We start from the raw sequence: 27,451 nt of genomic DNA, 5'->3' as shown, positions 1-27,451 counted from the left end.
TAAAAAGACCAAATCTCACAGCTACATTGCTATAAAATATCATTTAATGTCGTAAAAAGAAGTGATATTTGATTAGACTGCATTCAATTAATCACATCAACAGTTTATTGTTATTTATATCAATGTAAATCACTTAAAATTTTTAGTTCATTTGAATTATCGTGGTTCAACTGTAGTAACGTTGCAAAAACAACTACAACAAAAAGTTACATTTAATAAAAAACAATGGATTTGCACCTCTACTGCTAATGTGGCAAGCAAAGGCTGTAGCAGAATAAATGTTTTCTGTCCCTTTTAGTGCACTATGTCATGTTTTAGACAGCAAACATCTTTGTGAAAACAGTAAATATGTACATGTCTAATTAGTATTTTTAAGTGTGTGTGTTTCTTTATGGTCTCTTACAGATGGAGGGAATCAGTTTGTAGCTCAGGAGGCTGTAAGGAAACCTTCTGGTCTGCGGCGCCCTCCTGCACGCACGGGAGCGCAAAATTCTAGTAAGAATGGTACAACAACACTTTACTTTGAAGATTAAATGCTTTATCTCGATGCATAATAAAACTTTAAGAAGAATCTTGTGAGAGAGAATTGGAATATACTTTCCATCAAACTCTTTTTGACAGGTGACCTTTGACCCTGCACCATCAATCAGACTAATTTGGCAGATGGCTTTATATAGATTTTCTACATGTAAAATGTATATAAAGCCATCTGTCAAATTAATTTGATTGATGGTTTGGGGTCAAAGGTCACCTGTCAAAATGAGTTTGATGGATAGTATATCCCAATTCTCTCTGTTGTGTGTATTTTACAGATTGCTTCAACTGCAGTGAAATTGCAGCTTTGAGTGAAAAGCTCAACTCGCTGGAGGCGAAGGTAATCTAATAATCAATGTGAGAGGCCTCACTTTTATCAAGAATTTTGAGTCTTGTATTTATTTTTTGATGTATTCATTTATCAGGTGCAGTTACTCACTACGCCAGCTACTGTAGCACATCAGTACCAACCGGGTGAAAAAGGAAATGTTCCGGAGGCTTCAATACTTGTGGGTGCTGTGACCTCTCGGGGAGTTCATGATGAGCAGGGACCAGCAGGTAAATGCATCACAAACGTACACCTTTAAGCACAACAGAAGCTCATCTCTACTTGATTACTGTGTCCTGCTTGTCACATGCATTCATTTCCACTTACAACTGCTTTGGCTGCCCATGCTGCTCATCTCTTGAACAAAAAAGAAACACAACAGGAGTTCACACCAGCACGTGGTTCATCCCCACTGCTAGACAAGTCTTTAACAGCAAAGTAACAGCTGTTACAATGAAGCCTGTCTGGCACATTCTTAGATATTTAGCTTTCATTTATGTAAAATATGAAAATCCCCTTTTTCTGCAGCCCTTTACAATAGAAGAAAGTTTTTGTTTTTACTTCTTGTCTTCTATTGTCACAAATGACAAGTGCACTCCGGCCTCCTCCCACAACCCAAAAACATGACAAAAGGCTGAAACTGATCTTTCCCCAAATCAAATTCTCCTTATTGTAGTATATTTCTCCCTAAAAAGTATGTGTAAGCTATAGTTCAAGCACTGTAGACCAACTAGATGAGGATCACAGGTGAGTTCACTGCATAGAAAGATGCCTAAGAAATAGAAAACACAACTTTTATGTCTCATTTTATGCTTTTCCTTCCATTTAGTTTGACGGAGTAAAAAATAAATGAAAAAAGGAAAATGTTTCTTTGCTGTTTAGATTAAAAGTTTAAATTCTACAAATCTCTTTGCCAAAAAAAGTCTATAAGCAGTGGCAGACAGGTTGATCTCCCCACTTGTACTTTACAAAGCTGTTCTGGTGGTGGCTCCAGTTCTTTATATCTACAGATATAGATTCCTTATTGAATACACCTCTGTTTTTTATTCCAGGTCCTCAGGGTGGAAAGGGGAGAGATGGAATTCCTGGGAGGGATGGTGTGTTGTATTTGTTGTTACCATTATTGACATGTTGCTCTTCTCTTAAATGTTAACCTTTAAAGAGCTTCACCCTTATTTCCTCACAGGGAAACCAGGAGTTCGGGGGCTGCCAGGTCCCAGTGGGCCACGGGGGGAGACTGGGATAAGGGGTCCATCTGGATCCCCTGGATTAAAGGGACCTCCAGGACCAGCAGGTAAGCATAGACGAAAGGTGAGGAACTTATCAAGGGTCAGAAGTTTGGTTAGATAAGAAAATGATCTTTGTTCTTGTCAATAAATGTGTTTGTGGATGATATGGGACAGCTGTTTGCTTTTTTTAAATAATCGGTATTGTTGTTAGACCATTGCATGAACATCTTAAAATGTTCTACTTTCAAGCACATTCTTTTGTTGTTTGAGTTTTATGGAGTTTTTTTTTTCTACAACTGTTTTTGGTTCTACTTACAAAACACACGGCCATTGAACGCCCATCGAAAGTTAAACCAGATCATTTGTTGACCATTAGAGACTTGGATTTGGTAGACTTAGAGATGGCGTCCCTTTTAATTCACAGAACTGTTTGAAAATTGATCATGGAGGAGAAATTCATAATTGTGGTTTGTGACCAGACAGAATTATATGACACCAAGTCTTTCAAATATCAGAATAGAGCTGTGGAAGAAGCCTGGGGCAGGATTTGCACCTTTCACACCAAGTCTCTTTCGACTGTAGGTGGCAGACACGTAAACAGAAGAAATAGAAGAAGCCCCTCCCTGCTTGTCCAATGTGAACACCGTAGGCTAAATCCACGTTCAAGAATCTACCTTTAGTTAGTGCGTTCTTGAACATATGTCAAATGCCCGGTGATTACATAGCATAAATATTGTACCAATTGTACTAAAGCCTACAAGTTCTGTTCTGAGTTCAGATCTGATTGAGAAGGTCATCCAAGTACATTGACCCCATTCCCCAGTCTTTTACATAAACTCTTAAAAGTGATTAGGTCTTATCTTAGCATGTAAGGTATGTTGTTAAAGTAAAGGAATCATTAGTATTCATTACTGGATTGTCCCAAAAAGATATAAGTGGTCAGCAACAAAAGCAAAGTTCTGTAAAAATCTTAAATTTGGTTGGAAAGAGTAAATCCACCATCCAGCACAACGACATGATCATCAAATGATGTGTTAATAAAACATGGCTGCTGGTTTTCTGCTTCAAATCATCTGTCAGTGTGACATTTGACCCCTGCTTTTGCCAGATAAAGACCAAATTTGGATCAAAACTTTGACTAAAAACTCGATGTCTGACAGTGTGACTTTAATATCAAATGAGCTCATGCTACAGAAATCCTTATGATTTTCATTAGCTCACATTTTTGTTGCTCTGTCCATTTTTTCTATTCTCCATTGTCCAAAACAGAATCCTGCCTTCTTCTCAAGCTGATTTTATTTTTAACTTTGAGAAGGATAAACATTGGTAATGGGATATGTCTAGTGCCATGTTGTGTTTCATAAACATGGTCATCAATTTTTGTCACAGCAGTCACAATCTCTTCAAGTTCACCCGAAGAAAACAAACTGTTTACCCCCTTAAACAGTACACAAAATAAACACGTGGGTCTTTAAGTTAAACCACTGTGCAACAGTGTTTTACAGTCTAATCAAACTAACTGAAACATCGTCAAAGTTTTGAAATTATTTTGCAAAAGGTTAAACGAGAAACAAATTCAACAATGATATTCTAATGCAAAACTAGCTAATTTTTACTATTTGTTACATCAGTCTAAAAATAGAAATACATTTAGTTCATCCAGATTTGAGCTGTATTGTTATGGAAACTGAACTTTAATGCCAACAAGTTTACAATTGAACTTCTAATGAGTATTTTAATACCAGAGTTCATTAGTGCTGTAGGATCACTGGTGATCCTTTTCTTTTTTAGGCTATAAAGCAAAATCTTCAATCAGTTAATTCCCCCTGTAAATCCCTTAGAGTCTAGATTTTACTTAAATCTGTTCAAAGACAAACAGATCATTTATTTCCAAATTGCACATTTTTTCCAGCAATTTTACATCCCAGCAACAATGTATGAGATCATGTCTGTCACTTTGGTGATCTGTGATCTGTCATCCTCCCTGTCAGGTCCACGTGGTCCACAGGGATTTCCAGGAGAAAAAGGTCTACCTGGGCCGCCTGGGCCACCGGGACCTCCAGGCCCTCCGTTGTCAGCCAGTGTCCGCATCTCAGAAGAGCACAGTAAGACCCAGAAAAATGTCCGCCTTATTATCCCCCTGACAAGACTTCAACATTGGACTGAAATATGCACGGAAAAGTTTCACTGATTAAAATGAATCACATAAATGTTAATGCATTAAATCAGTTTTATTTGATTTATTTTTACATTTTAAGGGCGTCAGATTCTGCATAACATAAATAAATTTGACTTGAAATTGCTCTCATTTTAAAGTCCCACTCTGATCATCTTTTAATCTATTTTAAAAGTGTCCCTAGTGGTCTAGTTCTCTAAAAAAAAAAAAAAAAACTATGTCGTTTTCTAGGACATAGTTTCTGCAGAGCGGCAGGAGTTCATTAGAAATCTGTCTCTGAATTGTAAGGAGTAATCCCGCCCCTACTTCCTGTGGATTTATTTGTCTGTAAGTGGATGCATTAGAATAAAGTCTCACTGTTTAGGTTTTATGTCACACTACAAGCTTTTTCCAACGTTTTTTTCGTCTCTTCCTGATTCCCAATCATGTGAGATACTCAGAAATGTAATTTTAAGCTCTATTTTCTTTATATGTGTCTTCCATCATGCGAAAAATACCACAAGAACATTTTAAAACATCAAAAGCACCATTTTCATCAGAGTGGGTCTTTAAATGCATCACAGGATGGGAGGAAATTCTGGTTCAGCTGTTGTAAGCAAGAAAGAAATGCAAAAGTTTTTCTACAGTATGTGATGCCTAAAGCTGTAGTTCAATGAGCTGCCATGAACTTGATTGACAACATGAGCATGTTCTCAGAGGAGATCATTTAGGATTGGTAAATTACATTCATATCTGAACCTTTGGAAGTGAAAAAAAAACTTCAACCTGACTGTCCAACACATAGCGATGTAAATAGTTGTTATATGTTTTGCTTGTTAAGGCATCAAATACTGTTCTCTAATGTTTAATAAGCAGAATTATACACATTGTCATTCAATTTTATTCTTAGCAATTCTTAACTTGACTGTTAACAAACTAACCCCTAACTTTAAACAGAAAATAGCTCAATTATAGTCTTTTTTTCACTGAATTTCTGACGAAACTTAAATGCTCAAATATTTTGAACTTATTATTGCAATATATATAAGTTTATATGACATGAAACGCTATAAGAGGCATTTAAATTAACCACAAAGTGATCTGATCTTCCCCAATCAAGATATTTTTTTTTCTAGGAGTTGAAATTAAAAGAAAGTAAAATCGTTGCAATTAGTTTTTTATTTGTTACTTTTACCCCATGCAGTCTGAAAATTAGCTGGTAAAATTGAAGCGATAGTAATAAATTGATCAGCTTCTTCAACTTTTGATCATCAATAGGCATTTCATCAGAAAGGTTTCTTCGCAAATCGCTCCAACAGTCATTGAGCTTTAAATCAACAGGTCTGAGACTTAAAATGATTTGTTTCTAGCAAAATTAAAAAGTACCTCAAAGTCTGGTAGATTTGTGAAAAGTTTTTGTCTTTTTCTGGATTAATATATAACCCCTTACAAGTGAAATAGATGGAAAACAAACATCAGATTCTAATTCAAAATGTCTTAAATTGCAATAATAACTGTTACTTTTCTTTTAAGATGTCATGGTGGTTTCTCACCTGTAGGTTTGTTAAAATCAAAGAACAAATGAGTCTTCAGGCTTTAATTTACTCACCAATTTATAAACAAAAATGTAATAGTAGTTAGTAAATCCATATTGAAGAAATATTTCTCTTCCTCCCAGTGAAACTAAAGGGTTTTTCTGCAGATCGATCTTTCATTCGTGACCTTTAGGTGCAAACAAAAACCATTTGTACTCATGGATCTTTTTGGTTACAGGTGTTTTTATGGCCTGCGTTGTTGAAGATTTTATAGACTATAAGATGAAGTCACTCTTTTAACTCAATTTGCTGGTTTCAAGAAGAAGAAGAGACACAGAGACTGATCATTCATAAAGGGGATGAGAGCCTGTCCTCCACTCATGTCACTCAACAACTTCCAGATGTAGGCCGCTCTGACAGCTGTGCTGTGGGATGTGAAAGGCAGATGGGGGCCTTCAGCAGCTCCTCCAAGGTCAACACGTGGGCAGGTTTTATACCCAAATTCAGTTGTAAAACAAAGGATGAAGAGCACAGAGGAAGCTACAGGAAAGCCCAGGTTGGCATTAGGATTTCCGACACTTTTTCATAAAAGTGTGTAATCAAGCACATGTCGGCTCATTTTAGAGTTCCCTTTCAAAATCTTTCAGTAACAACTGTAGTTTTCTGAGACAAATAAAATAAAAATCAAGTATTGAAGAGAAATTTCTCATGCTGCCTAACAATTTCATATTGTATCCTTAAAAAAAAGAAAACAGCTGGACATGACGAGTGCAACCCCAGCATATATGTCACCTCCGGTCTCAATCAGTCAGTGATGTGCAAAAACCTGTCAGCTAAAGGATGTTTATGACTGTCAAGCCTCCTCCTCCTCCTCCTCATCTTCCTCTTCCTCCTCCTCTATAATGCTGAGGTCCCACGCTGTGATTGGATCTGTGTTTCCTGTCAGTGTAACCACCCAACAGCTGGACACTTCCTCTGTCACACACATGTGCACCACCCTCTTCCTCTTGTTTGGAGACTATGGAACAGTTGTCTGAAAGCTCAAGCTAATGATTACATACTTTTAATTAATAATACCCAAGCAGCATCGACTGCTTTTGATTGCACTTTAATCAGTCCAAAGAAACGTGTCCTTATTTGAAGGAAAACACTGCCCTCTAGAGGCCTTGTTTAGCTTTGTTTTGAAATGCTACCAGACAGTAGAGAATTTGTAAAGCAATAAAAAAAAACTATAACTATCTAGACTGTTATATCATTTCGGTCAGAATATTTTTCTCCCTTATGGTGCAATTTATATTTATATAAATCTTACAAAGTCAAAATAAACTGGAAACTTAGACTTTAATTTTGAAAATATCAAAATAATGCAAGAATGTAAAAAAGATTGCTGCATAATGGTGCTGTACATATAAAGTGGATCACATTATAGTTTCAGGTGATGTAAATTTAATATAGGAGAGGATTAAAACTTCCAAAAATTAGACATTATTTAGAACAATAAAACCACAAATCTTATAAAGGCTTTCATTTACAGTGAATATGTCTAAACCACACATACAGTGAAGCATCACTACAATGTTCATGTCTTACTTTAATTAACATTTTTTAGCTTCTTATTCACCACAGCTACAAAGGTTTATTTATTTTTTAAATGTGACAATTTAAAAATAAAATGTGTTCTTTAACTTCAGGTCCCGGTAAAGATCCGTTCTTCACCAACACTTTCCATGATTCCAAAGGTTTGCCTGTTCCAGGGCCTCAGGGTCCTCCTGGGCCCGTCGGTGAGTGTTTACTGTTAACAGGAAGTTTGTACAGCCACTAGTAAACATCTGCCCACACTCTTTGAGCATTCAAACACTTTAACGGATAAAGAAACTTCTAATATTTTTTCCTGTGAGGTTTTTGTTGTTCTTCTTTCATCAAAGCTTCTATTAAAAGGTTGAAACGCTCTGTTTTTGTGCGTTCGTGTGCACAAAGATCGATGCAAAGCGAGGTGAACAAACACAAACATCCCTCAGAGTGGAGACCACACACTGAAAACTACACAAGTCTAGGTTGAAGATGTAAACACCTGCATTAAGACTCGTCTGCAGCCAAATATAATGACTCTCCCTATCTAACTTTCAGGTCCTCCAGGTCCCAGAGGCCCAGTTGGACCTCCCGGCCCATCAGGACAAAACGTGAGCTTTTTTTTTTTTTTATAGTGACTTAGAAGCACACTGCACTCACTGCAAAAATGTTTGTTTGTCCCTTTGACTTTTTTTCTCTGACTCAATACAGGGGAGACCTGGAGCTCCTGGAATACAGGGTCCCATTGGGCCAAAGGGAGATCGTGGTGAAAGAGTGAGTAAACTGTTCATGTTATGAAAGTTAAAGACCCACTCTGATTTAAATTATGTTATTAGTAAATTTTTGCAGCATTTTTTGATCATAATGGAGAACTTATTTAAAGAAAATGAAGATTAAAAAAATTGTGAGGGGATGTAAGCTAGTGGGAGAGCGTGTAAACAAAGTGATGATGGGAAATGGGGGAATTTCTGATGTACTACTACTGCTCTGTAGAAACTATATCCTAGAAAACAAACGTTTTTTTTTTTTGGATAAAAACGGCATAATCAAAGCTTTAAAAACCCCACTGGGAAAAATATTAAAATAAAACTAACCAGGGACTTTTAAGAAATTAGAGAGTCATGAGCAAATTAAAAGAAATTAATATTTTGTTGCTGCAAAAAAAAAAAAAAAAAAAAAGGACAAGGAAATTATTTTCATACCGCAATTAGAAAGTCCGAAATTGTACAATAATCATGTAATAATTGCCCATAAAAACTGTTTTTTAGGGTCCTTTGGGTTACCCAGGAGAGAGGGGCCTCAGGGGCGAGCCGGTAAGTCATGGCAACTTTAATTGGAGGTGTAGAAGCCGCTGGAGCACTTAATATTGTTCCCCATGTGCCTTTAAACTGTTCTCTGAAGCAGCATCACATTATTCAGGAGCCAATAAGGGAAGGGGTTGTTTCTCTCACATTTAAGTCACATGTGCTCATGTTGCTTCACAGGGAGCACCAGGTCCTAAAGGAGAGCCTGGAGAGAAAGGGTTGCCGGTAAGAGAGTTGATGGTGATCGGGCACATGTTGACACACTTTTTGTAAAATCCCTTATTTAAGTATTAGATGCTTTCTTTGTGTCCTGACTTTATCTCCCTTACAATATATATATTTTTAAGCAAATCAAATAATGAGAAGAAATCTGCAACCATGAAAAAATCTAAAATTATGATAAACTTGGTAGATTTTTCTTGTTTGTCCTGCTTTTTCTCTAAGCCCATGCAGTTTATTTGTTGATTATCATCAGCGTTGCCAGATAGTGACAGTTTTCCAGCCTTAAAGTAATCTAAAAACCATGAAGCCCCACAAAAAATACCCAAAAAGTTAATCTGACCACAAACCGCCAAACTGACCTCATACTATTGCAATTATTCCAATTACAAAGAACTTTTTACCTCCAAATTTTAAATCAAAATCACCCAATTTGGTGGGAAACTACCCAATCTGGCAACACTGATAATCATACAGAATGTGGTGTTTCTTGATTAGTGTCTGATATGTCTGACCCTGTGAGTGTTGGTGTGTTTGTTGGTCCTTGGGGTGTGCTCTGGACTGTTGTCACCTGTCACAACACTCTCCCCTTGACCCTAAAGCTGCCTGACTCCTTCTGCTACTGTCCCCATGGCTACCTCTCACAGTCACCTTTTAAGCATCTGACTTTGGCATATACATGGAGTTGCACATGTAAATATTCAAGACAACATGTGAACAGCTGCTCTGACTGATGCTGAGTCCTTCTGTTTATTTAACTGTTTGCATCCAGTCAGCTTGTTTCATTTACTTTTGTTTTCCAAAATCATAAACAGTACAAGTGAATGTATATGCCAAATCACTCCATTACTTGTTCATCCGGGGTGGGTCTGTTGGGGTTTAGAGATTTATTTTGTTCTGTATGTGTGGAGTGGATACAGCTATCCCATTATTTTCCCACAATGCAATCTTGCATGACAAACACAATCTTGCAGAAACCTTTTTTCTTTAATGCATTAACTTCAAAGTCTATGAAATATATGAACTAACACAGTGAAGTCAAGAAAGAAATGAGGTAAAGCTGAACTGATAAACTCAGTCACAGTTAAAACAAAGAGCCTATAGCAAAAGCTTTAACGCTACCAGAGCCATTTGGGTCAGTTTCTTACTGACTAAAACCCAGCAAGAGCCACAAAGCCAAACCTGCTTTATTGTTAAGAAAAAAATATACTTAATTTATGTTTTTGTGACCATTAAGCCATTTATATATACATACAATAGTTTAATTATGACAGTGTTATATTGTCCATATATAACTAATTTGATTTATATTACTCTTGACAGCAGCACATACAAGTTCTTTTCAAAATAAAATACACCCATTGTGAAATAATTTTTCTTGAATATAAAATGCAAGAAAGTCAAGTCTCACATGACATTTTCTTTCATTATGACTTTGATGCTCCTTCAGCCATTTTCTCTTTTACTATCAAGTTTTTATGACATCATCTTTTTTTTTATCTATACAACTACATGCAATTTTATACTTTAAGAACTTTACCTCTGAACAGCAGTTATATGCTGTTGTGCAGCAGAGGATATGTCCTTTAAGCTCCTTCTAAGACTGCAATGAACCACCACAAAATGTAACAAATTAACCAAAACTACAAAAATAGTATTTTTTCTAATTCAAGGAGTGATCGGTAACCATAATCCTAGAAAACAAGTTAGAATACATAAAAATTACACCAGGGTTTCATAAATTAATCAAAAACAAAATCTAGACTTACCTGACAGTGACATAAAAGCTGTACAATCAAATTGAACTGATCTGTCTTAAGTAGGAGTTTTTACAAGTAATCTTCAGATTAAAAAAAAAAAATGATAGCATAAAGTATTGAACCACTTCCTTCAGTTAATGTTTGACCCTTTCAGTAATTTGGCATGGCCCTCCACCACAAAATACTGATCAACAACCTCCAAAAGTGCACAACTCTTAAGCAGCTTTGCCTCCTCTCTGTCTTCATCAGATCCTTGCTTTGTTTTGTGTCATTTCTTGGCTAAATCATTCTGCTCGTCTATGTAGTGATCATGATGCCTTCAAGTCTCTTTCCTGTTTCTTCTCTCTTATTATGCTGCTTTTTCTTGTTATGTGTAACTCCTCTTTTTGCTTTAACAAAACACAAATAAATGATGTTGATGAAAAGAATCAAACTGTAAAAACTGACTGATTGCCCATCAAAGAGAATGTGACCTCTGTCTGCTGGGAGGGTGTTGGCCTGTTTTGTGTAATGTGCATGCTGTTGTTGCCCAGTCCGGCATGGCAAAGAATGACTTGGTGTAGCAGCATGCTAAGAGAATGAGGAAGTCATGGAGAAACGGATAATCCTGCTGGCCATATATGTGGACTGAGTTAACCTGCTAACTGCTAAGAAAAATAAGACTTGCATCTTGGCGAGCTGACCTTCCTCGTGCCTGTGCTCCTTACCTTGACGGCTGTATCTATCTTCACAGGGGGACGGAATACATCAGATCAGAGAGGCGCTGAAGATCTTAGCTGAGAGGGTTTTAATCCTCGAGACTATGATCGGTATTCATGGTGAGTAGGAGGTCTGAGGAAGGGTCAGCTTTAGGCAGGGATCAAAGCTGAGGGGCCTTCAAAATCCCTCAGTGCTGAGACAAAGAGGTGGGAACAGTCCCAGGTAGCCCCAGGACTCGGGCTGGTGTTTCCACACCCTCAAAAAGTCCCCCCTCCCTCTCCCCTGTCACTGCTTTCTGATAGGACATTAGCTTCAAGATGTTCCAAGACTTGCAAGCAGACCTTGAGGTTCTGTTGCGCAGGGTGACACTGCTGGAAGCTATGATCTGGCCAGGTAATGCTAAGACACTCACAACCCTGCCAGCACATTTACTCTCTTGACGAGGTCTAGATGTTGTTTGAGTGTTAGTGGTAGTCCACCTGTAATTACTGTTTGTGAATGAACTGTGTTGCTTCTGGAAATGTGTCATTAGAAGCATATTCGATGTATAAATTGACTAGCTAGAATGATCTTCTTATGGCGCCACAGAGATTAAAGAACATTTTTCCATCTCAAACTTTTGCTAAAATTGGTCATTTCAGGTCACATCTATTTTTGTGGTTAATTTTTATTTATTTATTTTTTCCCATCTGACTTTATTTACAACATAAATGGTAAAACATGAGTGAGAAGCCTTTTTGTGTTGATAAAACATTATTCATTATTTTAATTTCAAAACTTTAGCAATAAAATGTTATATTAAAAGCAACAAATGAATATTTTGTTGAACTATTTTCATCATCTGTTTAATCAATTTAGAATGCATCTTTTTACTTTTGCCTTTATTTCAATATACTATTGATAGCAGTCAAATTAATACGTTTTATCAATTTGAATTTACATAATGGTTATCTGCATTTCTTATAAAATGCTGTATTTATGATACATTATTATATAGGAAAATTGTTTTAAATGTTTCAGGAAATCTGATGTATTTATTTAAAATCATGTGACAAAGACAGTAGGTACTGCTCCCCCTTTTTAGACTCCCTAATGAATTCAAATTTAATTCGACTTTGTCAAAAAAATTTGGTAAAGCTTTACTGAAACATTTTCTACAGTGTTTGAATAGTTTTGTTCTGTTATATAATCATTTTAACACAATGCTGGACACAAAATTGTCACAGAATGAAGTAAGAGATTTTAACTCGTTTTTTTTGTTTTTTTTTTAATGGTGCCCTTTTAATTTGAAATCCACATAGTATACCACTGGCATGTTTGCTGCAGAATTGAAAAATGGAAAATTGTATTTATTGTTACCATAACTAAAAGAAACGATAAATACTAAGAATCCTGAAAAGAATGGAGCAAAAAAAATCTGCAGTGTACCACAAGCAGACAAGAAGAAAGAGAAAATAAAGCTAGAGGACAAAATCCCTAAAAAATAAAAGCATTCTTGACAAAAAAAAAAAAAAAGATCTGTATGGAAACAGAAAATAAAACAAAACTTAAGAGAATGCACAAAGAAAACCAACTTCATTTTATAAAATAGTCTGTCAACTGACATAAAGTGCAAGACAACCAAGTTAACATGTTTTAACTAACTACCGTCTCCGCATCCACTGCACTTTACCCTGATACACCCATTCTTGCAGAAAGATTAATCTGAACCCATCAGACATGACATGGTTTTATCATCCCACAGTCTGACCTCATGCTTCCACCGTGTTGTTTTTTTCAATTGAAATGGTTGTCCTAAAGTTAAGGAATAAAGCTGTTTATTCCCTATATCTTGAGTTTTCCTTTTGCCTGTGTGGAAATGCTCTCACTGTCTCTATTAAGCATTGCTGCTTTTTTTGTGTCTAACAATTAGTTTTCCCTCTCAGAGGATGGAGATGCTGCTATATTCAGTTAATCTTGACAGCAAGTTTTTAACATCTAGCTTAATGTATATTTACAGCTCAACAATTTGGCATTTATTGCTTCACTGCTTTTCATATCTGAGGTTTATATTCAATTCATTTTTTTGGTAATTTTGTATATATGGTTTATATGGTTCTTGTTATTTTAGTATTCCAAAAATTGGAAAGTGATACAAATAAACATAAAAAAATGTATTCTCGATAAAAAAATCAACATGAATGATACATACAAGTTAGATATTTTTGAGAGTTTTAGTTTTCCAAATTTGTTTAAATGTGCAAATTAGGTTAAATGTGTTTCCATGTTGACGTGTAAAAAATATTGAAGATATTTTGCTTTCAAACATTTTTCTATTGTTGACTGAATTTTCTAATTATAAAAAATATCATTTACAGTTTGCTTTCAAGAAAATGGTAAATAAATAAAGTTTGGAGCAGAAATGGTTTGAAGCATATTAGCAGCAATAGGCATCAAAGGGTTTTAATGATCGAGGACAAGACTTGTTTCACAGGTATATTAAATATAGACATGTTTGTAAAAAGATTTAAATTCCCTTAAATGCTTCAAAAACTATAAAGATGCTATAAATAAAATAATGCTCTAAAAGATGTGTAAATTTTCTGTAGGAGTCTCTTGTTTCAAGAGCACTTCAAAATAGTTCTCTTCAAAATAAAAGCATCACTTTATTTGATTATTCTTATACCTTTTCTTTGAAAAGAAAATTGTAGAAGTTATTAATAGAGCAAACATGTTTAAACATAATTTGGCTTTATTTATCTGTTTGAGACGACTTAAGGTTAGGGATGCTTCGTTCCAACTCCTGTCTTTCTTCAACAGAGCCTGATCTAGGGTCTGGGGATGGACCGTTCGGTACCACCTCTCCTGGTTTCTACAGAGATAAGCGTGGAGGCTCACTATCACGACGACGTTCTTCCGCCTTGTCTTTGGACACCAAGGTTTGAGGGAAGTAGCTTGGCCCAGCCTACCCTGAGGAACACAGGCTGATCAGATCCCACCCCTTTAAAAAAAAATCTCATTAGCACTCATCAGATTCAGACTTTATCTGGTGTCCAGTCTGGGCTTTATGATCTTAATTCATGTGGGAGAAAACCTCAGGGAAACTCCACCGATCCTCCAAAACGTCCTGCTACATCGGCACACTGAGAACCACATCGACCACCGCTTGTCACAGTTACAAAACTCTTAAAAAATGCTTCCAACTGCTGCTTGTGTGTCACGTCTTCAGCTGCAAAACTAACATTTTATAAAATCGTGTTTTGTAAAGGAAATACCGGGGTCTCTTGTCGTGCTCCTTGTGCTGTAAACAGTTCAGGAAAGTATGGGTCATGTGTGGAGATCAAGCAAAGAACTCAGATGTGTGGAAAGAGACTGGATACGACTTTTACAATGTTATTGCAACCTGAAGAGAATCTGTTATTTAAGTCTATTGAGCATGTACAGTTTACAACTTAACAATTAAGCCTTCTTCTCGTGTATTCATTTTGTTCTATCATATTGTTTAACTCATGTAGTGCACTAAAAAGATGAAGTCATCTCTAATCGTTCTGATCTGTGTGTTTCTAACAGTGGTTTGTAGTTTTTTGGTGCGAGTCATTTTTTTCCCACTTAAATTTATGACATTTAATGTGTGCAATTTATGCACAATTATTTAGCATTTGTTTTAAATCATTTGGACAAAAAAAATTTAAATCTCCACCTCCATATCTGCACAAACAGAGAGGAAACTACTATCGGAACTTGAACATCTTCTTTTATTATTATTATTATTTTTTTACAAGTGTTGTGTTGGTAAATTGTTTAAACTGTCAAGAGAAAAGGCTTTTTTTTCTTTTTCTATACGAGTTATTGTGAAAGTATTTATATGACACATTGTAGTTTAGGTTTAAAGCTGTAGTATGAGCATTTCATATTTTGAATTTGGAAAAAAAATGTGTTACTGTGTTAAGATCATCCTGTGATAAACTTATGTTCACATCTTTTTTTTTTTTTTGTAAAGTTAACATGACCCTTGTTTTAATTTGTGGTACAAAAGGTATTCAATAAACACTTTTTATAGCAAAAATCAATGCCATTCGATCACTATTCTTGTTCAGCAGGTGGAATACTCAGCATAACCCAAGCACAAAGTATGTCCAGTTTATTGTACAGGTGCAAATACTGTTACAGATTATGTCCAGGAGTGTGAGGGTGTCTAGTGTTTTGTGACGGTTGAGGGCTTTTTCCCTTTGATACTACCACAGCTTGTTCTCCAATGCTGTCGTCAATCAGTAGTGAGATGGCGCCATCTAGCTGTTTTGATGCTGCTAAAGCCACCACAGCCTTCTCTGTAGGGAAGCCCATCTTCTCCAGCTGCTGAAGTCTGAATGATAATAAAATATATATCAGGAATCTGTAAGTAATTGCATCAAACATAAATTCTATTCATCACAGCATTGCTGACCGCAGAGATGAGACTGACGATTTGGGCACTTCAATCTTTGAATTGGGATCCTCCTCGGGAGCATCCTTCAGCGAGGCCAGTATCCCTGCCCTCAGCATTTCTTCCTCTAGAACCTCTGCCTCAGACAGGGTGGCAGAATTCTCTAACATCCAACCAGGTGACATTCCCATCCAGGAATGCTGGTGGAAAGCTACAGGATCCCTCTCTAGAGGAGGAGATACCTGACCTTGAGGCACCAAGTGGGGAGGTGATCTGTAAAAGCAAGTGTGAGAAGCATGAAATAGGCAGAGAGTGACCACCAGAGCCAAAATAAGGTTTCAAACGACTTCCAGAACCTTTGAGAGGTTGCATAAATTGGCAATCTCGATCTGGATGAAGTGGGAATATATGCACGAACAGGAAGAACATCAAGAATTCTTGAATCCTCCAGTTCCTGTAGCGTTCCAATGAAAGGCTGTTGATCTGAGAGTTACTTTAAGTATTTAAAATGAGACCAATGGGCTGTGATGTGTTATTTGAAAAAAAAAAGTATTTGGTTGTTGATCTTTGACATTTTTGTCACTTAAATAACTAAACTTAATTGATCAACTAAATCAACATGAGTTTCAACTAAGATAAACTTTTTAAAGAGTTTGCAGGTGTCCACAAATAAGAGAATACATTTCGAATAAAGTAAATAATCCCAATTATTCCCTGACAATCATGAAATGACTTGAGGATACAGTTGTGACCGATGCATATTGCACAGAAGTGGAGTAGAGCAGGGGTGCCAGGCAGCAGCAGGAGGCCAAGCAGCAGAAGAAGCCATGGTAGCATCCAGACTGGTAAACACCTGAGCAGCCTCCTTTGTGTTGTCTGCCGGCATTGTGCTGTAAACAGGGCGAGCTGGATAGCAGAGTACCCACAGATCCGACTCGCCTCTCCTCCACCCACAAACAGGACCAGAACGTAAAGTAAAGGTAAAATTGACATAGTGAGGAATGAGAGGGCCAGCAAGGCAACCGTTCCCCATCGACGCTCCTGGCTCGGTCCAAACAGCAGCAAGAGCACAACGCTGACCAGCAGGGAGGGCACATCCTCATGACTTAGAGCGTAAAGCAACACATCTGGAGACAAGAATAACATTTAATTCTCATTTGATAAATTGACTGCTTTGAAAACTCCTTTAAAATGTGCTTACCTCTAAGCCTTGGAAAATCTCCTCCTGGACCTAAACTCAGACTTGCCTGGATCCCAAATGCATAGATCAGCAGAATCGAGGTTATCAATAAAGACGTTCCTAAGCAGAACCCAGGCCGGTCCGATCCAAACCACAACCTCACTGGCACGATCCGACTCAGCATCATTGAACATCAGGTGCAGACTTTCAATCACTCGTTCTAAAGAATGCAGCTGGCCGTCATGTCAAAAGAAACGCCCGAACTAGAAGGCTCATAACCAAATACCAGCTTACTTTTATCCCTTAGCTGAAATATTAAGTCCATCATAAAAATAAATGTTAATAATAATAATAATGCATTAGAAGTAAATCTCACTGAAAACAATTTACTTGGAATCGATCGTTGTATTTACGAAGCTGTTCATGGTAAACCCATAATCTCTGAGCAAATAATCGAGGTTTGTACTTCTTACTAGGACTTAAAATGAAAATAAAACTGGCGATTTTAACTTCCGGCAATCCTTCTTCTTCTTTGCTTTTGTGGGTTACAATCTCAGGGATTTCTCTTTACCGCCACCTACTGGACATTCTGCTCAGGCCAACATACGTTTTGGCTATTCTTATACAGTCTATGGTACTTGGTGCTCAAGAAAAACATGATGCACCATCGACATTTATTTTATGACAGTCTATGTGACGCACTTAACAAATCCTTATTCTAACAAACTGTTGATAGACGTATAAATATATTTAAAGAATATTAAAAAAAAGTGGGAAATCATTCTGTTAAACTAGCTTAAGTGTGGAGTTGTTTTTATTTCTTCTCCTGTTTTATTTTATTTTTTTATATTTTAGGTTTTCACCCACGCATTAATATAATTATCTTCTAACATTGTAATAAATGAAACAATAAAATTTACAGCGCTCGGGCTGTCTTTTCTGACCTTTGGTGTCCTTAATATTACATTGAGGAACAAGTACTTAAATCATATTAATATATTTCGTGCATACACGCTTTGGCCATTTAAAAAACATATGATTCTCACTAGCATAAAGTATTTTAAAAAGCAGTTCAGATAAATTATGTGAGTATTAAATCCGGTTTGAAACTGTATTTAAATTACTTATCTCAGTCTCTCGCGAGAGTACACGGGTATTCAAATAGGAGACCAACATTTTTTTCTCTTTACCCAGAGTGCAGCGTCCATTCGGTCTTTCACAGGCAAGCTAAAATGGCGTCAGCTCCAGGTAACCGTAAATTTAATCCAAATTTTATGATATTTAAAACTATTCTTCGTTAGAATTAAACTCTTGTTTGTTGTGTAATTGTTTTCCAGCGGGTATTTTGCAGTATTTAGCGTGTAATTTTGTTCGTTTGGAAATGTGCCGTGGATGGTGCAAAACGGCTTTGTGGAAGGCCTTGTGTTAGCTTCCACCATTTTCGCCGTTTTCACTTTGCAACCTTGTTTTTTTTTCTGCACATTTTGGTCATTTATGTATTCACAGTGTAACATTATGCTTTAACAAAACTCAAATGCCCAACGGAGTAAAGTCTTCAATTGTCTTTGTCGTGTTTCCGTTTCTATAGCTAGCAGGCATAGCATTTGCATTGACTCAATGGGCCCGTAGTAACGTGCTCCTGGCGCGAAAACGTCGATGTTTTGTCCCACTTTCGTTCAGTTATAACGTTTTTACTTTTTCATCTTTTTTTTTATATATAGATTACAGTTCCTACAATCAGGCCGGTGCTCAACAGGGGTAAGCATTATTATTATTATATAATTTTACTTTAACATAAAGCGAGAATTTGATGTAGTAATAAATGTAGGAACTATTGATCAAAGTTAACATTTAATACAGCATCTTCAATTGTTCTTTACCTGGCTTAAATTACAGAATAATTTTAGTCTTATTTCTATGTTCGGCAGGTATGCCTCTTATGGTACCCAGCCATCACAGAATTATGGACAAACTGCACAGGTGAGATTTCTATAAATTAGCAGTTTGATATTTTGTATGAATTACTGTATCATTATTTGGACATTTGCTGACTCTATTATTAGACTAGTTGAATCCTGCTATAAAAAGTATTGAAACTCCTGGATCACAAAACAAACAAACAAACAAAAAACTGTTTTTGCATTCCTAACAAATACAAACTCCTAATTTTTAAACTTTTTTAACCATGTAAGTCAGGTGAGTAAGGTCCTTTTTGATGTAGCCCCTGAATCATTAAATTAATTAATTACACAGAAATCTTCTGGGGACTCTTCAAGAGTGGCTAAAGCCACTGTTAGAGCTGACTGTGAGCACCCATTTATATGAACATTATCACAAAACATTCTGTCTTGTAAGATTTTAACATTCTGGAACATTATATCTGTTCAAAAAGGTCATCTTTGAACAACAATTGAAACTTTGCTTCAGAAATCTCATAATGTTTTATCACAAATGCAAAGGAAACAGATCATTTCATTACTAAACTGACACGGATTTTAAAATGCATTACATTTTGTTTATTTCTGTATTTTATATATTGTCCTTTACCTCAGTTTTATATTATTATGTGTAGTTTCTTCTTCATAAGATCAGTTTTATTTCTTCAATAACATCAGCCTGTCAAGGGACTAGATGGAAATTAGCATGTGACTAAAATCTGGCATCTTTACATCCCTTTCTTGATAAATATATAAATACCAAATGCAAGAATGTTGGTTAGGAGTTTTAATTTATATTATATTTAAACTTAGTTAGTTCTTAGTTGCATGAGCTTGCCTAGCAGCTAAAGTAGAGTCTGTTCTCACAGCAAAGTTATGGCCAACAGAATTATGGATCATACGCCCAGCCTGCTGCAGCGGCCGCAGACAGCAGCTACACCCAGGCGACCCCTGCAGCTGGAGGATACCCTCAACAGCAACAGCAGTATAGTTCCTCCTATGGACAGCAAGCCTCAGGTCAGTTTTTATTTAGCATCAATCCCATGTGGATTCATTCAGATTAACTGATGGAAAAACATCGCCCATAACTGAAAGGGCTGCTACTCATACTGTGCATGTGACTTTCATTTTCACAGCAGCAGGATATCCCGCTGCTCAGTCTACAGCTCACAGCTACTCGCAGTCAACCCAAGGTTATGGAGCCAGCGGGTACGATAGTACTCCAGCTGCAGCTACTGCTCCAGCCGCATCCCAGTCATACGGCTCCCAGCCAGGCTACACCGCTCAGTCCGCCTACCCTGGTTATGGTCAACAGGCTGCTCCAGCTGCACCGCAGAGGTAAATGTGAAAAGAAAATGTCAATAGAAATTATTTTTGGTTGACTTGAAATTATATACAACTCAAATGGATGATGTAATGTCACTGTGATCATGATCAAACCCTTATTTTATTTTCTCTATAGTTACAATGCTAGCAATCAACCAGCCAGCTACAACCAGAGCAGCTACTCACAGCCTGCTTCGTATGGACAACAGCAGGCAGGTTACCAGGGTCAACAGGCAGGTTACAACCAGCAGCAGGGCTACCAGCAGCAGACAACTCAACAACAACAAGCTCCACCTGCATACCCTCCTCAAGCTGCTGGTTCTTATGGTCAGCCTCCAGCCAGTCAGTACAACCAACAGGGTGGACCCCCTAGTTACAACCAGTCCAGCCATTACAGTATGTTTAATGTTGTCTATCTCTATGAAGTGAAGCTTAAAAATAATTTGGTTTGATTCTGTGCTCACCTGCATTTCGTGAACTGAGGTGTTTGTGTTGTCCCTTTATAGATAGCTACAGGCAGGATGGTCAGGGTGGAGGTTCTGGTTATCCTGGCTCTGAGTCTGGAAGGTACCCGGGGCCGGGAGACAGCAGAGGTCCTGGCAGGGACGGCTTTGACCGCGGTGGGATGATGCATCGTGGTCGTGGAGGCATGGGCCGTGGAATGGGGTAAGTCTGCTTCCTTAACGTGTTCTGATGTTTTACCTCTGCAGGTGCTGTTGCCACTTGAGGCAGGGCTGAGACCAATCATTTCAGACATTTAGGTGTGACTTTCTAGTAGATATGGAGTAACAAGTTATTTGTCTACTGTTAATAAAATTGACTTTTTTAAAATTAGTTTAGGGGTGTCAAATCTCAGTCTCAAAGCTGTTTCCTGCTTTATGTATTTATTTCTACCTGGACTACATTGGCCACTGACGGCTGAGTTTGGACACTTCCTTCTAAAACATGAGGATAATTATTAATTAGCATTCTATAAGTGCTGTAATATTTTTTTTGTTTAATCTCAGCCCTGCCTCTCTTGGTTGAAGGTAAGTTCCAGTTTTGATCATCTTCGAATAAACCTGTGCAAAAATTCTTAGCTTCTATAGCTTAAGAACTTATATATGTTATGGGTCAAGAGCAATCAGTGGGCAGTTTCATATGGTGTGGTTTTGCAAAGAAAGTCTTAAATTATCAAGAGAATATCTGTACATATATTCCAACTTTTATGCATTTTCATAGAACTTAGCTTAAAGTCACTCAGGTGCTCTGGTATTTCAAAGTGAACAAATAGAGGTGCTCTTCATTTTAAAGCATTGAAATGATTAATTTATGTTAAATGCCGAGCCATCCTATTATTTAGTCCACAGCTCATGGTTATTCAGTCAACTCAAGGTTATGGGACCTTAGGGGAAAAAAAACAGTTTTTTGGTTTTGAGTTCAATTTAAAATGCCAGTTTATTTATACACATAAGGTTGTTGGTTCTTTTTATTAGTTTTTCCTCGGATTATGGGAGTTTCAAAGGTTTTTGATTGGATTTGGGGGAATTTTTCACAGACGGAAGTGAAAAGAGGATTATGAGAAAATAAGTGGTCTACAATTTCGACTTGGAGCAAAGATAACTGGTTTCTCAGGTTTACTTTAGTGTTTGAGTTTATTCGGTGGTTCAAAAAGATAAAAACATAAGTGGTTTAACGTTGTCAAAATTTTCCTTTTTTGGGTTTCTGTGGTTCGTGTTCCCCAATAGCGGTCTCAATGAAAACTGAAGTTAAGACATTAATGGTTAAACTGAATTGGGTTATTTTATGGTAGTTTTTTATGGTGTTGCTGCTTCTTCAGGTTGGAGAAGGAAAAAGAATCAAAGCCAATAGCAACATGTGTGTGTGTGTATTGACCTTAAAAAAATACACATTCAACTGTATACTAAGGGTGGTTTAACCAGTTAATTTTAGACCATCAATGCAATGGGTTTTTTTGTGTTCCATTTTAATCGGAGCACAAAAACGCAAGCATGAATAACTACTTTTTTTTTTTACAGTAGAAAAAAAACTGCGTCTAAATTAAGTGTTCTAAAACAAAGTGGTCCCAGTCACAAAACAAATATTCTTTGACTTTTCACAATCCCCATCCCAAAATGAGCATTTACACATACTTGAGCAGGTTATTTAAAATGAATGAGCATTAAGGTAAAATGAGGTGGTATTTGGCATTTACATTGGGAAACCCTCCAGGAATGAAAAATAGGGGTGCAACGGATCACAAAACTCATGGTTCGGATCGTGTCACAGTTTCAGAGTAACAGTTTGGATTATTAGAATGAAAAAATAAATAAATAAAAGCCTAACAATTTTTTTAAAAGCATCAATGCATATTTACAAATATAAAGTACTTCATCACATGCACACACAGACACAAATGTATAACATCATAATATTTGTTCATTGATGCCTATTCATAAAAACAAAAAATTACTGACATCTTTGAACTCAAGGTATTTATCTATAGAAAAGACTCAGGATGCCGATATAAACAGAAGTGTATTATGAGACATTGCATCTTGGGGGGGAAAAATGTATATAAAAATGTAATTTTATTGTGTCCCTTCTGCAATAAAACTCTTAATGGTTACTGGTGGAGCAGTGGCCTTTTCCCACCACAGTGCGGGGCACCTGCTGCTCCTCACCTATATGTCTGTTCTCCTCACTGGGAGAGTCTCTGAATGTTTTCATGAACCCGACCATGGAGATGTGCACTGCTCACTAAAGCTTTTGAACAGTTCTTCAAAATAGAAAAAGCTGACCTCTCATAATCCGCATCCTGCCAGTTTGAGAAAAGGTAGCTCCTCCCACACATGGCCGAAGCTTCGGGTTAACACTCTTTTAAACGGGCATCAAGCAGCAACTTTGACACGTGTTAAAATAGAGATGGTGAGCGCAAATTTGACACACAAATTGCGGATCATCCGTGATCCGTTGCATCCTAAGTTGATTTTTATTCATTTTAGTTAAAGGGAAAAGTCTATTTGAGAATCTACATGTAAGGTTTTACATTTTTAATATTTGATTTGGTTGAAATCAACATTTAAAAGCCTATTGTGGCATGTTGCTGGATATTGGATGTTCCTTGTGTCCCTCAATGGATATCTTAGGTGTTTGGAAGCGGTCTGTGTCTGCATGACATGTTCAGGTTTTTTTTTTTTTTTTACATTAGAAAAAAAAACATTTTATATGCAGTTGAATTACTATTTTTTCATATATATATTTAAAAATATTTTTTTGATAAATCCCAAACAATTGAGTTAACCTGTGTTTAGTATACTTTTCTTAGGTCTTCAGATTAGTACTAAAACTGCACAGGTGTTTCCTGGGGGGTGGGGGGTTTGCTCTGTCATTTCTGAAATGTTTTTGATTGTTTTGTGGTTTGGAATACATATGTTTGATTTTTCTTTTGAGCACTTTTTAACATGCTTTGTCACATTTATACCGTACAGGTATCAGAGCCATTAAAAACCATCTTTTCTCTAAAAAGTATCTGTACTCAGTGCAGACTCGCCAGCTTAAGCAGCAGGAAGGAGCTAAAACAAAGATTCGAAGTCTCCCTTTTATCAAGAACTGAGGATGGTGTCGTTCTGTGTATTTTCTTATCAAGCATGATGGGTATCTGAAAGTAACGGTCTTTATTTTAACTTGAAATATACTGGATAATTTATTTTTTTCTTTTCTCTTTTGGTGTAGAGTTTTATCAAACGATGTATATTGTGTGTTTTGTAAAAAAAAAAAAGATCTTTGTGTAATTGGTGAATGTCATCCAACCTCTGTGAAATTTCAGATGCATTGTTTACTTTGAAGCTGTACCTGTGGTCCAGCCTCATGTTAAAAATGATCCGATGGCGTGTTTTGGGTTCACGATTTACCATCAGTGCATCTGAAATCTTTCTATCAATGTAAACATGTTTTATTTATTTATTTATTTTTTTTATTAAGCACATTTAAGAAGTAAGAAAAGCATGTTAGTCATTAATAGTTGATCACATCTGTAACTTTGCACTACTACAACCTGTCAATGAAACTGTATTTAGCTAAAGTTTAATATATTTATAAATATTTCCCCTCAATTAGATTGTGTATATATACTTTATTCTGGGGAGGTATTTAAATTACTGTACAGTGAGTCAGTTAGAATGTTTTTGATTACTCCCTCAATCAAGCCACTTTTTTCCAGCCATGGAAGTGGCTGTTAAAGGAAAACGCCTTCATATCTCCATTTATTCCCTCATAGCAGCGCTGGAGACAGAGGTGGCTTCAGTAAGCCTGGTGGTAAGTTAACGAGTATTACACTGGTTAGTCCTTTCAAAGCCTCAAACATTTTTGGGCAAACTGTTTCTTTGAGTATTGATGTGTCACATTGTGGTATGCAAAATTTATTCAAACACATCTCATTGGGGATCTTAAAACATGCCTGAGACCAATTTTTCTCTGGAGTATCTTTGTGTAATTCAGCCACTTAAGGTTTGACAACTTTTTGATGGGTTAACAACAAATTAAGTGTTTAAATGCTCTTAACTGTCAGTTGCATTCTTCATTTCCAATATTGAGGATTCTATCTATACTGGTCTTTAAGGCTTTTCAAACAAAAAGGGTTCGAGTGGTTTGTTTTCAAGTCATTTTTGAGGGAATTCTGTACCCAAAGGTACTATTTTCAACTTTCTGACATGAGTCGTGCATCTATAAACAAACACGGGCATTATGATCAGTAGCATTTGTCAGGTTGTGGCTGTTGGATTTAACTTGATCAAATACTGACTTGTCTCAATCCTGTTTCTTTCTTACTTAACCAATGGACTACAGGACCCATGGGTGATGAACGTGAAATGGGTGAGTTAAACTATAAAACTTTTCAAACCTATAGTTAACGAGCATGTCAACTATAGGTTAGGTTGATCATAATTGTAAAAAATATATATATATTGTAATTGGCTTCCTGCAGGACGACCAGAGGAGCAGGATGACTCGGAGAACAGTACAATTTACATCACAGGATTGACTGAAAAGGCTAACCTGGAGGAAATGGCTGAGTTCTTCAAACATGTTGGCCCAATAAGGGTAAGACTGCTCTAACTTGTTCCTAACAGGCTCTTGGTGAGGATTCACGTCTCATGAACAAGGAGTTTAAATCTGTATCTGGATTTCTATTTTACTTCCATATCTTGTGTGATTGACGGCAAAGAATAGTGTACAGAATTGTTTTACCTCGTCAGCAATATGAAGAAACATGCACACTATTAAATGTTTTATGTAAAAATTATCTTCTGTTTAAAGATGAATCGCAGGCTTGGCCAGCCAGCTATCAACATATATACGGACAAGGAGACAGGGAAGCCCAAAGGAGATGCCACTCTGTCCTATGAGGAGCCCATCTGTGCCAAGGCTGCTGTAGAACATTTTGATGGTTCGTCTTCAATATTAAGAAAATATTAAAGCATCATTTGTGTACCACCCAGTTTCTAAACTGCAGTTTTATTTTGTTCTCTATTGCAGGAAAGGAGTTTCAAGGCCGAAGGCTCAAGGTGTCGATGGCTCGTCGAAAGCCAATGATGGGTGGTGGAATGAGAGGGGGCATGCCCATGCGTGACGGCATGATGGGACGAGGAGGTACGCGATGCTCTTATATTGATGCTTATAGGAGGCTGCTTTAAATGTAATCAAACATCTACATGAAATCAGGCATGATGGGTCGTGGTGGAGACCGGGGGGGTTTCGGCCTTCGAGGTGGTCCACGTGGAATGGGTAGAGGTGGACCCACTGGAGGCAACATGCAGCAAAGAGCTGGAGACTGGGAGTGTCCAAATCCGTAAGACCGACTCTCCTTCCATGCTATGTTTCGCTCAGTTCTTTGTGTTCAGTAACTGAAGTCATGCCGTGTTCTATCAGTGGCTGTGGAAACCAGAACTTTGCCTGGAGGATGGAGTGTAACCAGTGCAAAGCCCCCAAACCAGAAGGTCTTGGCGGCGGCCCTCCCTTTCCCCCTGGAGGTGACAGAGGCAGGGGTGGAATGGGAATGCGTGGGGGCAGGGGCATGGACCGCGGTGGACCAGCAGGAGTCGGGGGTCCCGGCGGGCCCGGAGGCTTCCGTGGAGGCTGGGGTGGCGACCGCGGTGGATTTAGAGGACGCGGTGGAATGGACAGGGGAGGTTTCCGGGGGGCCGGGCGTGGAGGCCCACCTATGGACCGAATGGGTGGCAGAGGTGGAAGAGGAATGGGACCACCAGGTGGCAAGATGGATATGAGGCAAGACCTATACTTGAATTCCAATAGTCGCTTTATTTAGTCAGCTCAAAACATTTTTTATGAATGAAGTATTTATTTTCTTCATTTAAGAAACTTATTTAAACATTTTCTCATCTTTTTAGGGACCATCGTCAGGAGCGCAGAGACAGACCTTACTAAAGAGGCGCCGTTCTGTGGAATTTGTTTTTTAAAAACATTTTAAGTTATGATTCCATATTTTGATGGTCGTAGAACTGCTTTCACCTGTCTTGTGCAGTTAGTAAACACATGGTTCTTTTTCTCTCTTTAATTCATGTTTATGCAACATTCTGTATTGTGCATGTTTTTGTTTACTTTTTTTAACATGTAGATTAGCTTTGAAATTGTATCATACAACAATGCAGTTTTCTTCATTGGTTAGTGTAATTGCCTCCCTTCTCCCACAAGTTTCAAGTGTATGGTGATAAACTTGGGAAATAAAATTTTACTGATTTGATGTTTATGGATGTGAATTCCTTTCCTTTAATGAGATGTGATCTGCACTGCTTCTGTCACCAGTAGGAGGCGCACGTTTGGTTAATGTCACGATAATGGAATGACACAAAGTACAAAGAATGATACTTAAGATTTCTATTTTTGGTAAACTATATTTTTAAAATATTGCTTTTTTTGTTCTTTTCAGCATTTAATTGTGTTCTTATTTGACATGGATTATATCTTAAAATGAGAAACTTTAGTTTTCCCTCTTTGTGCCCCAAGCATGATTTCTTTTTACCTCATTAATCTTTATTAAACAGAAAAGACGTTTGAAATGTTTAGCAAGCCTAATTAGGTAGTGTTGGGTCACAGATTTGTTTTTTGTAACATCTGTGAACCATATGGCTATAAAAGCTCTCCTGTTACAAATGCCTTTTTCACAGAGTAGTCCTATGTGAGAATTTACTTTAATTTTTAACAAGTAGAGTTCATTTATAATCTGTATAATTTATTTTTTGTTCACAAAAAAAGATGCACAAATTATTAGTCTA

General features: G+C 37.2%; 3 protein-coding genes across 8 annotated transcripts in view; 2 read left to right on the top strand and 1 right to left on the bottom strand.

Moving 5' to 3' along the window:
* The window catches only part of emid1 (EMI domain containing 1), a 56,372-nt gene extending 40,995 nt beyond the window's left edge, over positions 1–15,377 (top strand). Inside the window, exons 4-17 of one of the 5 annotated variants that reach the window (XR_002919619.2) lie at positions 406–504; positions 813–874; positions 960–1,092; positions 1,915–1,959; positions 2,049–2,156; positions 4,083–4,196; positions 7,473–7,562; positions 7,909–7,961; positions 8,062–8,124; positions 8,619–8,663; positions 8,835–8,879; positions 11,367–11,451; positions 11,635–11,725; positions 14,132–14,152. Coding sequence is in view for 4 of the 5 variants with exons in the window: in XM_024275590.2 (XP_024131358.1) it covers positions 406–504; positions 813–874; positions 960–1,092; positions 1,915–1,959; positions 2,049–2,156; positions 4,083–4,196; positions 7,473–7,562; positions 7,909–7,961; positions 8,062–8,124; positions 8,619–8,663; positions 8,835–8,879; positions 11,635–11,725; positions 14,132–14,256 (1,073 nt within the window). In the remaining variant the exon portion in view is untranslated. Of the gene's footprint in view, positions 1–405; positions 505–812; positions 875–959; positions 1,093–1,914; positions 1,960–2,048; positions 2,157–4,082; positions 4,197–7,472; positions 7,563–7,908; positions 7,962–8,061; positions 8,125–8,618; positions 8,664–8,834; positions 8,880–11,366; positions 11,452–11,634; positions 11,771–14,131 lie in introns of those variants that run through there. The other 4 variants (XM_024275590.2, XM_024275592.2, XM_024275591.2 and 1 more) reach the window with 4 other exon arrangements.
* A 20-nt stretch (positions 15,378–15,397) lies between these two features.
* Positions 15,398–17,458, bottom strand: rhbdd3 (rhomboid domain containing 3). The gene is made up of 5 exons (XM_024275594.2): positions 16,936–17,458; positions 16,478–16,861; positions 16,091–16,217; positions 15,756–16,007; positions 15,398–15,674 (listed from the first exon to the last, which is right to left on the bottom strand). Exons 1-5 carry the CDS (start codon positions 17,099–17,101, stop codon positions 15,476–15,478), a joined length of 1,128 nt encoding a protein of 375 aa, XP_024131362.1. The 5' UTR covers positions 17,102–17,458; the 3' UTR covers positions 15,398–15,475.
* Positions 17,459–18,043: 585 nt separating this feature from the next.
* ewsr1b (EWS RNA-binding protein 1b) lies at positions 18,044–26,923 on the top strand. Of its 2 annotated transcripts, none has more exons than XM_024275022.2 (15): positions 18,044–18,162; positions 18,636–18,672; positions 18,843–18,894; positions 19,721–19,868; positions 19,988–20,189; positions 20,314–20,573; positions 20,684–20,843; positions 24,439–24,473; positions 25,005–25,031; positions 25,144–25,259; positions 25,476–25,605; positions 25,695–25,808; positions 25,881–26,007; positions 26,088–26,444; positions 26,567–26,923. In XM_024275022.2, exons 1-15 carry the CDS (start codon positions 18,147–18,149, stop codon positions 26,601–26,603), a joined length of 1,818 nt encoding a protein of 605 aa, XP_024130790.1. In that variant the 5' UTR covers positions 18,044–18,146; the 3' UTR covers positions 26,604–26,923. The 2 variants fall into 2 exon arrangements, with proteins under 2 accessions (XP_024130790.1, XP_024130789.1); XM_024275021.2 differs by having other exon boundaries at positions 24,436–24,473.
* Positions 26,924–27,451: the final 528 nt, after the last annotated feature.

This window comes from Oryzias melastigma, linkage group LG9 (assembly GCF_002922805.2).
Source record: "Oryzias melastigma strain HK-1 linkage group LG9, ASM292280v2, whole genome shotgun sequence".
Taxonomy (NCBI): Eukaryota; Metazoa; Chordata; class Actinopteri; order Beloniformes; family Adrianichthyidae; genus Oryzias; species Oryzias melastigma.
Note: the sequence above shows the minus strand (reverse complement) of the source record. Positions and strands in the feature narration are given on the sequence as shown.

Coding starts and splice junctions, on each gene's coding strand:
- rhbdd3 (XM_024275594.2), bottom strand. CDS start 17,101: ATGATGCTGAGTCGGATCGTGCCAGTGAGGTTGTGGTTTGGATCGGAC. Junction 16,008..16,090: donor ATTTATGCAACCTCTCAAAG/GTTCTGGAAGTC, acceptor TTGCTTTTACAG/ATCACCTCCCCACTTGGTGC. Junction 15,675..15,755: donor TCGTCAGTCTCATCTCTGCG/GTCAGCAATGCT, acceptor ATTATCATTCAG/ACTTCAGCAGCTGGAGAAGA.
- ewsr1b (XM_024275021.2), top strand. Junction 20,190..20,313: donor GCTCCAGCTGCACCGCAGAG/GTAAATGTGAAA, acceptor TTTTCTCTATAG/TTACAATGCTAGCAATCAAC. Junction 26,008..26,087: donor GACTGGGAGTGTCCAAATCC/GTAAGACCGACT, acceptor GTGTTCTATCAG/TGGCTGTGGAAACCAGAACT.